This window comes from Rhodnius prolixus, unplaced genomic scaffold (assembly GCF_049639745.1).
Source record: "Rhodnius prolixus isolate KJV_2025 unplaced genomic scaffold, Rpr scaffold_8, whole genome shotgun sequence".
Taxonomy (NCBI): Eukaryota; Metazoa; Arthropoda; class Insecta; order Hemiptera; family Reduviidae; genus Rhodnius; species Rhodnius prolixus.
This window is the reverse complement of record NW_027411593.1, coordinates 20,010,835-20,024,716: the sequence shown is the minus strand read 5'-3', so window position 1 is coordinate 20,024,716 and position 13,882 is coordinate 20,010,835. Positions and strand designations below refer to the sequence as shown.

General features: G+C 30.9%; 1 protein-coding gene across 1 annotated transcript; it reads right to left on the bottom strand.

The window, feature by feature from the left end:
- Positions 1–708: 708 nt before the first annotated feature.
- LOC141451006 (116 kDa U5 small nuclear ribonucleoprotein component) lies at positions 709–13,626 on the bottom strand. The gene is made up of 19 exons (XM_074121996.1): positions 13,438–13,626; positions 13,053–13,168; positions 12,738–12,976; positions 11,263–11,534; positions 11,056–11,180; positions 10,275–10,399; positions 9,894–10,085; positions 9,722–9,812; positions 9,472–9,607; positions 9,218–9,345; positions 8,958–9,151; positions 8,216–8,382; positions 7,958–8,137; positions 6,857–7,034; positions 6,206–6,377; positions 4,570–4,681; positions 4,325–4,469; positions 1,079–1,232; positions 709–1,001 (listed from the first exon to the last, which is right to left on the bottom strand). Exons 2-19 carry the CDS (start codon positions 13,164–13,166, stop codon positions 798–800), a joined length of 2,928 nt encoding a protein of 975 aa, XP_073978097.1. The 5' UTR covers positions 13,167–13,168; positions 13,438–13,626; the 3' UTR covers positions 709–797.
- Positions 13,627–13,882: the final 256 nt, after the last annotated feature.

The following is a 13,882-nucleotide window of genomic DNA, read 5'->3' as shown; positions in this document are numbered from 1 at the left end:
TGAACACATTTTTCATTACGTTATTTTTAATATTCGTTGCCCACATAATAATCACTATCCTTATACAACTAGCCTAATGGTCCACTTAGCTGAAGAGAACTATTGCTCCAATATCAATTTCTTCACTAAAAAAGAGTAACTAAAGAACCGGGTAAACAGACTTACTCTGTATGACCACTTTTGAACATCTGTTTCCATCATTCACAAGATCATATAACAATTTTCTGTAAAAATGTAAAGATAACTTAAAAAAACTTTTGAACTGTAAATAGAAAAATGCAAGAATTGTTTAGTATTCAAATTTTATTGCGTGATCCAGATGTCGTTTTTGTTCATCACTTATCTAAGGCTGATGTTCTTTTTGTACGGCAAAAAACTAACATTTTAAAGATAGTACTAGAAGTTTAAGATATTAATATAAATTAGAATGATTTTTGAATCTATAAGTAATAAATTTTGTTGATAATTCACGGCTTGACTGCTTCAGTTTTTTTGTTGCTACTGTCTCGATTCGATAATACAATACTAGGAACCTTCTGATTTTATTTCTAAAATTTTATAGCTGTTTATAGCTACAACAAATCGACTATCGGTAAAGTGATATTAGCATCACTTTCTTTTGCAGAAATCGCCGCTTTTCAGGTGATTAGCTTTCGCCCTCTTTTTCCCCAATTATAGAGTAACAAAATAAAGGAGTTACAGTCTATATAAAATATATATAAAAAAAATTTATTTATAAACTAATTGTTTATACAAATACAATAGATACAAAAAAATACATACACTAACAAGTTTATTTACATGGGATAATTGAACATTACATCTTGACGAGCCAATTCAAGTAACATAGGATCATCGAAAAATTTATTAATAGAAACATCTTCACTTAAACCTTTGCGTCTTCTAGTTTTTATCATAAATTCCCTAGCCAAGTGAGTAGGTGGTTGTGGTTCAAGAGGTCGTATTACAATACTCTTATCTAGTGGATCTCCTGGAACGATCTAAAATATATGTTTTAATTAAAATGTGCAGTAATTAAAAATCCATAAGTTATTCAATCAGAATTTAATCTACATACCTGCCAATGATGGAATACAGAAAGACAAAATGCCTGACCTTGGGTGTGAGTACGCAAGTCAGTTTCAAACCCAAAAGAATCAATGGCCGGTATAAATGCTTTGATGATGTACAAAGGAGAGCCAGGTACGGGGGCATCTTGCGTGACGTGACCTCTAGAATGTAATTTATGATACGTTAATGCCTTTTTTCCTTTTTTTTTTTACAAAGAAATTTTAGGAAGCAATTACAAGCCCTGTTCTTTTATTCAACTACTTCATTTTCGCATTCCCAACTCCGCAAAATGCCAAATGCGTAAAGGTCAGAAAATTTTGAGTTCCAAAGAATGAATGCTTTTATGTAGGTGAAAGGTAATTTTTTTTTTTACCCATCTTGGCACCTACATGGATCACCAGGTTTTGGGATTAAGATACCTCTGCCCTAATGCCACTTTTCCAAAAGGACGCAATACTTTACCAACCCAGATTTATATTTCACACTCTAACACAGAAAAAAACTAAAACATTAAAATCTATTTGAGAGTTAACAGTGACGGAATAATTATTTTACAATTTATTTTAGTTTTACATTTCTTATAGTAGTGCTTAAAGAATATCAAATTCCATTTTTCATGCATGCATTCAGAGATCCATTCACATACTCCTTAACAAAAACTTACAGTTTTAAAAGTTAAGTATAAGGGTTGATTAAACGCCAAAAGGTACACAAATCAGCAGTTCCCAACATTTCATTAATACTTCATTGATATAATTTAAGTAATTTTACTGCATTAACTTTTCCTTCACATTTTTTAGAATTTATTAGATGTCACAGACCCTTATGCTGGCCATTTTCGTCTACAAAATATTTACTCAAGTAGCACACCATTTAACTTAGATTGACTGTAATATCTATTTATCTATAATAATCAAACTATTAATCACAGGTGAAAAAGAAAACGTTATAAAAAATATAAAAAAAATAAGAGGCTAAAAAATTCATAAACTTTTTTTACATCAATAATTTTATGCATTTATTTTTATTTTTAAATAAAAATCATTGGTTTAAGTTCATTCTTCGATTAAAGTAATTGTTATTTTATGTTGTAGTCAAACGTTTGTAATAATAAGTAATAAATAATCTGGCTTTATCGCAAATAATATAGTTTTCTTCAATTACATTCTCAATCTAGGTGTTCTTCCCACAATGTTATATATATGTAATATAAAATAAAGAAAATAAAGATATGCATATTTTTAGGACAGCTAATTATTCCAGTATTTTACCATAAGTAAAATTAGGGGGACTAAATTAAATTACAATTGAGAAATGAGTAAATATTGTTGAATAATCTACTTGTTATTAAATGTATGTTATTTGTGCTCACGAATATTTCGGTAAGACGAATTTAAGACTGAAATATTGTTTTGAATCCTCCGTGATTGAAATTTAAAAAGTGGCCGACTCTAACTTTGTTTTTTTCTACTTTAACATGCATGTATATGTGACTACTCAGAATAATTCATCACTCATTTTATCATAATTATAATAAAAAAATATTATGAATGAACTGGCCAGCATAAGGGTCTGTGACATCTAATAAATTCTAAAAAATGTGAAGGAAAAGTTAATGCAGTAAAATTACTTAAATTATATCAATGAAGTATTAATGAAATGTTGGGAACTGCTGATTTGTGTACCTTTTGGCGTTTAATCAACCCTTATACTTAACTTTTAAAACTGTAAGTTTTTGTTAAGGAGATTTTTGTACCTTTTGGATAGATTTTCCTTTTTGTCTATTTGCAAAGTTACGTCTGCTTTACAGATTTTTTAAAATTTGGAATAAGGTATTCTATCATTATAACCTGATAAGGTGTTAAATCGGAACCGTAACTACCACTGGAGAGATCTTTTTAAAGAATGATTATAGTTACGGTCCCCAAACCATCCTCAATAACCATTTTTTTGAGAAAGCGTTTTGAATAAAATAGGAAGGTATTTGTACGTAAATAGCAAAATTAAACTGCGATTTCAGTACTTCCTTTTAAGAGGAGCAAGAAAAATAAACTGCGATTACAGTACTTCTCCCTAAAAGGCAAAGATTTTGAATCGAACGACAATTCATTGATGTAAATCGGTTCACTCATTGATAATTTTAACGATTGCAGTACTTCCTCTTAGTAGGTGTAAGAGCATGATGGCACTTCACAGCCACATAGAGGAGCTTTAATCACTTCTTCGTGCTAAATTTTATCAAAATCGGACTAAGCTTTGTAGAAATATTGGTAATAATAGTTTCAGAAAGGGCCTTATTTGGGTGGGGCGAACTCCCCTCCTTATGAGGCATAGCGTCGAGACTTTTAAAGTACAAATCTGTACAAAATTTCGATTCGAATGACACTTCATTCATGAAAATCGGTTCACGTGTCGATAATTTGAAACGATTGCTATACTTCCCCTTAACAAGTGTAAGAGCAGATCGTCGCTTTATTGTTAGGTAGGGGAGCCCTAACCCTATCATCCTACCAAATTTTATCAAAATCGGGCCAAGATTTACAGAGTAATTAGTAATAATAATTTTGGAGGGGGCCTTACATAAAGGGGGCTAACTCCTCTCCCATTCAATGTACAGGGCCGAGACCCCCAAAAGGCACATCTACATAAAATTCCGAATCGAATGACACCTCATTCATGAAAATCGGTTCACGCGTTTAGGCGCTACGTTGTTTACAAAAAAGGTAACAACAACAAGAAGAAGAAGAAGAACAACAAGAACAAGAACAACAACAATTTTTGAAAAAGCCGTTTTTGCTCATTTTCAGCAACTTTTTTCTCAAAACCTATTAGATCTGGGTTGTTGCAAAAAATTACAGTCATAAAGGAGGATTTGCCCTTTATTTTAAAGAAAATTTGGGAATTTTATCTTTTATAGAAAAAGAGAAAAAAATTGTCAAAGTTGGGTGTTTTTCAACGTTACGCTTTTTCGTGCAGTTTTTGATGGTCAACCCTTATACAACTGTCCTACCGGACAGTTTTAATGTATGTATTACAATCTTGATTTTCTACTACACTATCCAATTCATTTACTAAACTTAAAAAAAAATCAATAAAGGAATATTTAAAGGAATGCAATCTGCATAGACTTTAAAGCCACCGCACAATATTTTAAAAAGTAATACTTACAACTTATAACTGTAGGCTTTGTAAACATTTATGTAATCGTAGTAAAAGATTATTTACGGAAAAAAAGTACCAAAATACCTCTTACCTTCTTTTTGCTAATACAGTATACACTGCCGATACACAATCAGCAGGTGCTTGAACTTCTACAAACAAATATGGTTCCATTAACCGAGGTGTTGCCATCAAGAAAGCTGAATATGCAACTCTTCTAGCAGTTGGTATTATTTGTCCTAAATCATATTAAAACAGCAATTTTAACTTATTTAACAGAGATATTAATTGGTTAAGATATGTAACAAAAAATTTTAAAAAAACATCAAAACGACATACCTCCTCCTCTATGCAAAGGTTCCGGAGCAATTACAGCGTCAAGAATTTTAAATTTCACATTTCTTATAGGTTCCTCACATAATGGACCTTCTCTAGTACCCCATTGAAAACCCTACGAAAAAAAAGCACGAAAATCCAAAAACTGCATTTTATTAAAATTTATAACTCTTAATCTAATGAACTCCCTAAACTCAAATGAACTTATCACTCTAAATACAACTAAGTTACACAACTCGTACCACTTTTGGCTAAATTAAAATTTAATTTAATTGAGGAAAATTCAACAATGGTTAACGTAATCTCTCAAAACCATAAAATAATAATGAAACGGCGAATGAATAATTTTGCTGCACCTGGTTTTGAATAGTATATTTATTGATTCTCTATTTGAACTTTTGAAATAAGGTCTGCAATTAGGACAATTTATTTCGTTCTCACGCAATTTACTATCTTTCAAAAGCGAAATAATTACTCCCTTTATATAAAAATATCGCCTTTAAAGGGAAGAACATGATCATAAAATCAGTCTTCAACATGAGAAAAATTAAAATAACAAAAATTAATTTTTTTTATCTAGATTTATACAAATAGAGAAGGAGATACAGCAATTAAAAATAAGAAGGAAATATAAAGCCCCTAAACTTTATCACCTTACGTCTCCTTTACAAATACAGCAATAAAGCTGGAATTGTACACAATTATAGAGGTAAACAAGTACTATAATTGTTCATATTTTCGTAGAGATTACACCAATGGGATATGAGATTTAGCTATTGAAATTATGAAGTATATGTAAAGTACCCTAACTTTATCACCTTATCTCTCCTTCAAAAATACAGCTAGAAATCGGGAACTGTGCATAATTGAAGAAGTAGATATGAAGGAAATGTAAAGCTCCTAAACTTTATCACCTTATATCTCTTTCAAAAATCATCTTGAAAGCTGCATTTATGTACAATTGAAGAGAAAAATGAGTACTACAATAGTCCATTTTTTCTGACAGTTCACAGTGTAACTTTATGTTTGGTAAATTTCATTTTCGAAAAAAAACGATTCGCTGGAGTAACTGGATCCAAATGCACTCACAACTTTTTGTGCCAGATTTCTCAAATAGTTGGACAATTTTTCATTTGCGACGTAAGTGTTATAAAAATCTATTTTTGTTTCAAAAGTTTTAGTTCAATATTACATTGTAAGTCAAACAGTTCCATTTGGGGATAATAAATAAATTTTGGGTCACAAGTGTTTGCCACCTCTGATCTAGGTAAAAGCAAGCATTTTTCCTAGGCAATTCTACAAAGGAAGCTTGCTGAGTAACTTTTACGACCTATTTCAAGGATTCTAAGACATTATTTAATTAACATGAGGGTGTTCCACTTACCAAGGCGGAAGTGCTAAACCTCAAGGCACAGTAAGAGGAACTTCGAATAATATACACTTTACATTTTGAAAACAGACAAAAAAAAGTGCGTAACTATTAGACATCTATACAGGTGTGCATCAAATTGTGAGTCATCAATTTTTATCAAAGCATTTCCATCAAGGTCCTTAATAATTTGTTAGTAACATCCTCTCGTGAAAAAAGCATTACAAATAAGTTTATAAATTACGAAATTTAACATAAGAGAAATCACACCTGGATAATAGAGTCTTTTACTGAAGCTAAAAGTGCTTTATCTACTTCTGAAGGCAGCGTATCGTCTACTAAAATATTTGGCCCAGTTGAGTCTGGACCAAATGCCCATATAGATCTTGCAGCTAACAAGTCCCAATCGTATTTTGTTTGAAAAAATTCTCCCAGCCGTTTTCTGTGAATATAAAAAATTAAGATGAGTTCACAAAAACCAAATGTACTATCTACAACCTTTATTCAACTGTCCTACCGGTCAGTTTTAATGGGAAGAAAAAAAATTATCATAAAGTTAAATAGGTTTTTCAGCGTTCAGTTCCGTTTAAATTTGAATATTTGCTAAGAAAGCTACGATATCAGCAAAACTTTTTTTTTAATGTCTGTTAATAGTTATCTTTAATTTCAATAAGTGTGACTGGTATTTCACACTGGACCTATTTGGTAAATTTACATTAAGGTGGCCTTAATAAGCATACCTTATTTTTTATTCTTTTAGGTTAGAATTTGGAGCGGGGCACTTAAATAAAGTCACCAAAAAAAGAACCGCATTATAAGGGCTTCCTTAAATCTACATTCATTCTTTCAGAGTTTAGGAGAACAATACATCAATTCATCGATAATTATTAATCATTACATCATAAAAACATAACACATTACTTGTTCCAACCAATATTGACAACTTGATTTTCTATATCTTCGGCTAATCCTTTTTCCAATGGTTCAGAGATCATTGTGATTTTATTTCTTTTATTTGGAGTTTCAGCAAAACATTTGAGTGATGAAGTTTCCACAACTGTCTCACAAAATGAAACAACAGGATCTGCTACTTTAATATCTGTCAACAGTAAAAATTATTTAACTTTTTTTTAAAATTATGTAATACTTGACAGTTTATTTACTTCTAATCTATTCTAGCATAATCAGGGCCCTGGTAAGCATCAATGCACTAACAAAGACTCGTGAAATATCTTTAGTTTACGCTAATGAAATACAAATTGCTAAAATTAGAAATAATCAGAAATAAATTTTCCAATGTTTTCAAATTAGGGTGATAGAACTATAGAGTTAAGTGAATTCTTATTTCAAATTGAATGGACGTTCTGAATCCAATATATGTAAAAAATTGCGTTAAACAAAATATCATATTTACAAAAATGTAAATCACAAACTGTTAGTTGGGGATTAATTATCAGGAATTCGCTGTAGTTGAAAGATTTCAAGGCTATTTTAATGAAGGCAAATAAAGGGAAATAGCGAAATTATTATGTAAAATATTTAATATTAAAAACTTCAAAATGATTTACTATTGGAAGCACAGAATTCAAAATTATACGGCATATATACATACAAATATTCTTTATAAATATGTAACTGGCTATGTAAAAACTGGCTATTTTGAATACAAGAATACACCATCTGAATTATACATTTCAGTTTATTATTTTGGACACAAATAATGTACTTTTCCGTATATTACAGTAATTTTATTTGGTTCATAAAGCCACTTAACTCTACATATTAACTAACTTACGATCATGCAATGAGTGTTTCTGTCAACAACTCGTGAACAAAGTACTTAGTTTTTGTAGCTTATTTTTGAATAACACTGTTATATGTCAAAGTATATTTAGATTACTATTGTATTAATTCATCCGGATTAATTCGTGTCATTTTTCTAAAGGAATCCTAAAGTAATTGAAAGTATATTTCTAGAACAGTTTTTGATTTTTTTTAAACAAATAATCAAACTACACTTACCAATTTCAGAGTACATATTACGTAGGTCATGCATGACGCAATCTAAATATAATTCGCCTGTACCTAGAACCACATGTTCACCTGATTCTTCTACCTTTGTAGCTAACAATGGGTAAGACTTATTGACCTTTCTTAAACCATCCAACATCTTTGGCAGTTCTGAAGGATTTACTGGTTCAACTTTGCAAAGATGAAAAAAATAAAGAAAATAGAACTAAAATCTTAATTTAATTAGCAAAAAGAAAGAAGACATTTTACCTGCAATCTTAATAACAGATTGAGTGTTAAATTTTAAAGGTCTAAAAATATAAACATCTTCACTTGTAATGAGGTCAGTAATAGTGGATGTTTTCACGATTGGTTGATCAATTCCTTCAATTAACACCCAGTTTCCTGCAGGTACACGGTTAACTTCCACTTTATACCTTCAATAAATAATAAATAACATCAATTTTTTTACTATTTGTTACACTTTTTAATATAATTACAGTGTGTTACACTTTTTAATATAATTACAGTGTGTTACACTTTTTAATATAATTACAGTGTTTCTTGTTTTAATCAATTTCTTGAACGATCAATGCTTTATCTTGTTGATTTAAGTTTGTGAAAAATTATGGAAATGGATTAGAAATTCTTACAACTTGAAAAACTAAAAAATACAAATACAAAGCATTCTGATTTTCATAAATCAGTCCAGGTCATATAAAAAAAACCCAAAAATCTGTTTTCTCAGGACAGTACTTTTTTAAAAAAAATACCGTATGCTTAAAAAAGTTTCTTGTAGATCGCAGGAGTTTTTTTGAAGAAATACTAAAAGTCCAATGAATTCGCAACAATTGGTGAAAATGAAAACAATGGAAATTAATTAATGAGCCTATTTTTTAAGTGTTTCTGCACTTCTCAAGTAACAAGCTGAAGAGGATTGCCTCAAGACAAAAGTATCTTACCAATTAGAAATAAATAAACAGTGCTAAAACTATATTATTTATTTAATTACCTTGCTTCATAAATCCATAATCTTCCAACAGTAAGTATTCTAGAATCTTCTTCATCATTTAATGTATAGTTCTCACCAAGAACCCTGACTTCTTGACCAGCGTGTAAAGTCCCAGACATTACTCGACCACATACTTGAAAAAAAGTGCAGTCATCTGTAGGATACATTTTGGTACTATGAACCATTAAACGGCCCTATAACAAATCACTGGTAAGAAACCTAGAGAGAATTTAATTACAAAACAATTCTCAAGCACTAACCTCAGCATCGCAATTAAACATATCCTGAACAAGTTTAGTATCTGTGGGGCCTGTATAGATATGTTCGACTTTATTCTTGGCATTGGAGCAGGGAGATGGAATATGCTCAATACACATATCAACAAAACCTAAAAACAGGCAACGAAAAGTAAGCACTCTTACCTTCTCTATGTAATCCAAGCACAAAAAAAAAACTAGTCTGAAAATAAAATTTGTTTGTGCTAAAATTCAGTTAATTTAGTAAACATTTTTACCTCCAAGGTCACTGAAAAATTTGGAGAAAACTAGCCTCAATAAAGGTTTAATATTAATTTTCATTTCTTCTTTAGTAAGATGAATCCCCAATTCATCCAAAACTTTTGGTAACGTAGTATCAACATCACCAACAACCTGTTAAATTATTAATATATCATCTCTAACCTAATTAATCATATCAATATAACTAATTTCACATAATAATAAAATTAGTTAATGAAATTGCCGCTTGTAAAAGTGTAAGATTACCTGGGCAAAAATTTTATAAAGTGGTTCCAAAATAAATTCTACAAAACTTCTCTGGGCGCTTCCGTGAGGTGGTTTTTTGGAAAATTTTCTCCTACATGAAAGTTTATAATGTTATAGTTTATAATAATATAATCACATTTTTAAGAGATTAAAAAAAAAAAAAGCATCTTACGTTTTTGTATTAAAATATATATCTCCCCAAAGTCTCTTTGAAAACTCCCTTACACTAACACCCTCATAAGACTGAGCGTAAAGATTTGCGAAGGATTTCAATGTAAAGCATATATTATACTGTGAAGAAGCAAAACAGACGTTTCCAATTACTGGTGACACAGGACGAACTTTTCCTTCTTCAGAATATAAGCTGAAATAAATAAACATAAATTAATTCAAATATATATAATCATTCAATGCATTTTCTTACAGCGATACACTTCGCCAAAGTTGGAAGTTTTAAAAATTTTGCTGGAAATTCAATTTCAAAAACTAGAACACGATTGCAATTATTTCTCTTAGCAAAGGCAGCAAAAAAAATTAAAATGTAGTACTTTACCTTATCAAACCATTAACTTCGTCTATAATATGTCGTATTTTATAGTAGGCATCTTGTGGAGGGAGTTTGAGTTCCAGAATCAGCCGGTCAATTTTGTTAACACACAAAGTTACTGCCATTTTCTCCTAATAAAGTTTTTAAAAAATATGTTAATAAACATTCATCTTCTATCGAAATATTTTGAAAGAGGGTTGATTGATAAATAATGTTCAGTCAAATGCTAACACTTGGTAGCAGCACTAACTTGTGTGAAGTGCAGGTGAAACTTGGGATCACCATTACTAATCCGAAACAAAGGCTAGTCCACGGAATATCAGCATAAAGGGCTATTACAAGAAAAAAAGTTTAAAGAACTGCCAACGGTTGTAAAAGTTAAGGCATCAATTTTTGGAATGCAGATGGTTATTCCATATTGACTTGTCAGAATAGATTACAAGCTTATTTCATAGACACTCTGCGGACGTTATTTCAAATGTCTACCATGGGCGAGCAAGGTAAATTTATTAAGTATTGACCATAAAACTCAGACTGAGTGCCCTGTGTTTTTCCTTTTCGCCTAAGCTGAAGGAAACATTCAAAGAAATCCCTATAGCAATAATGATGAAATTCAAACATCCTTCATAACATTAGTTTTCCAGTGACAACTACTTTGTTTTATGAATTAAAAGATGCATTCTAACGAATTCTTTATTAATTTATTCAATTAATAGGAGACAGTCACGCATAATGACCATGTATGCATTATTCAATAGTCAGAATTCCACGTAAAATGTTTTTATACCTGAATAGCGTGTTTTATTAATCTCTCAGTGTTTAACATTACGCCTTCTGCAGCGTCTACAAATATCACTGCACCATCACTCATGCGCATTGCCGCCGTTACTTCATCGGAAAAATTTACATGACCTAAAGTAATGAATAAAATTATTATTTATCGAAATTAAAGAAATAATTTATCCCCTTAATAAATTAAAAAAATAAAAATTACCAGGCGTATCAAAAATATTCATCAGATAAGATTTTCCTTTAATGTCTGGCAGCAACAGTGTCAGAGGAGTTGCTTTTATACTCACTCCACGTTCTTGTTCTGTGAATAACGTGTCCGTATACCGTAGATTACCTTCTGTACACATCTGTTTGAATCCTGGATGTGTCTGTTTTATAAAACAATCCATTAAAGTAGTTTTTCCGCTGTGCAACTGGCCTACTAGGCAGACATTTCGAATAAGATGAGTGGTGTCCATCATGTCTGCCAAAAACCTGAAAATTATTATTTTTAGATAGTTCATTATCACAAAGGCGATCTTGTTAGATTCACTCAGCTATCCCGACTGAACGTCTTTCCATAAAATCCTGTGAGAATTTTTTTACTGCAACATATTTCTTAGAGAAAACTTGGAAGATGTTCTCACTGACCCTTGCGCTATCTAAAGTAGATTCCTAAATCCCTTCTGTTGATTTGGATTTATTATAAATGAAAGGTAATAATTTATTATATTCTTTGAAAAGCCAATTACATCAATGGTCTAAGGTCTTATTTAGTAGGGGAAAATAATTGTAAATAATTTAAAAATTATCAAAATTTGAGAAAGAGACATTGAGAGTCAGGTAATTGACAAAAGAGATTTAACCAAGTATTTTGGAGTTTTATCAGCAGGTAAATCATCACCCCTAGGTATTTAATGTGTATACCAATATTAGAATAAATCGTAAGAACCATTTACGAAAAAAATTCCAAAAAAATGAAAAATTTATTCAGCAATGTAGTACTTCTAACAAAGAATATTGAGTATATAAGAATATTCAAACTCGGAATTTTAGCTATTGATATAATCCTCGTTAATATGATCAAAGTAATCCGACCACATATTCAAATTAAATGGCATTAACGAGAAAAGCTTAATGACCCTTCTCCACAGACAGCAATAACGTTTTAATAGAAAAAATTTAGAATATAAGTTCGAAATCATTGTATGTACCAAGTAACTCTTAGAGAGAGATTTAAACGCAATACAAAATTTCGGCTTCCTAAGATACGACACTTTTCTAAAACTACTTTTTCAGATTCAGGAAACCACAAAAAAGATATTTCCTGTGAAACTCGATACCGAATACTCAATACTCGATACAATACATGAATACTCTAAATCTGATATTTTGGAAATAATTCTACAATACGGGTGGAGATCCGACCATCATATTCATAATTCTTGTGTTTGTTTGAACCATGCTGATCCAATCCGCAATTTACTGTAATCATACAAGTGCAGAGGAAGCTCTGTGGCTTACGTACAGGACTCTCACGTGGAGATCTGGGTCCAAGCTAGATTTTTTCTTTATAGGAACCTCTTACAGTTCAATCGCCGGTGATGGTCATGTAAAAACGAGGCCGGGAGTGCACTGAAAAAAATGCGTACACCAAATTCAGTTTCCATTACGTTAAAAATTAAAAGTAACACTTACTCCATATTGTACACTGTTTCTGGTAATTCTTGTTCTCTAACTTGGAACTTTTTTTTTTTAATAGGCGCCACAAGAGGTACGGTAAGTGCTTGCTCATCTTCTTCATGAACAATTGTTTCAACGTCAGGACCGAACACTTCAGCTGCTGATGGATAATAACGTTTATCTTCATGAAGCACTATAGACATAGTATTATTTTCCATTTCTTCAACACCGTCGTCCATTTCTGCACCATCCGTCTAAAATTTATTCAAAAATTAATTTAAAAAAGCACTACTAACAAATACACAGAACAAACACCTCTTTTGTACTTACATCATAATCCCTTCCTTCAGGCTCCCTGTCTGGCAATTCATCATCATCGTCATCATCTGATTCCAATTCAGGACCAATGTAGTTTCCGAATTCATCATACAAGTCAGCGTCCATAGCTATAATATCCGCACAGAATATTAATCGAGACTTACATTGTTGTAAATTAGACTGCAATATTGCGTTTTTGAAACACCGGTCAGAAACATTTTTTTAATGAAATATAAAAATAGGCTCCTTCTTCCAAAAAGGAATTATACCAAATTTTCAAAGTAAATGAAAAAAGTTAAAACTTGCACATCTATGAAATATAGGCGTCACTAGTAAAACATAATAAAAATAGAGTTTTAAGCTTTAATCACTATGAGTTTTATATTAATATACTTACTTAAGATACCGTTTGATGGTCTGCTTAAATCTTTCTGCAAGAACAATTTACTAAGGATCAATTATGCTGTTTTAGTCTTAATACACAAGGAATAGTTTCAAAGTAAAACTACTTGTTTAAACAAATAACAATTCATAATAACGCACCGCACAAAACGTCGTGTTCACGTTTTGTTATGTACAACAGTGCTGACGCCTGTAATGTGTAATGACATTTCTTACTCGAATTATCCTAAAAAAAATTAAGAAGAGAAGCATAAAAGTTAGGCAAAATTTTTGAAAAATTAAAAATGAACCTGTTTTGTTTAAATTCAATGTAAACAATTTGATAAAATTTTCTTAGGAGAGGGTCCTCCAAATGTTTGCAAGAAGTATAGGAAAAACAAATTGATGAACTGTGTTAAACTTCAATTACATGCTCTTATGATTAATAGTATGAAAAAATA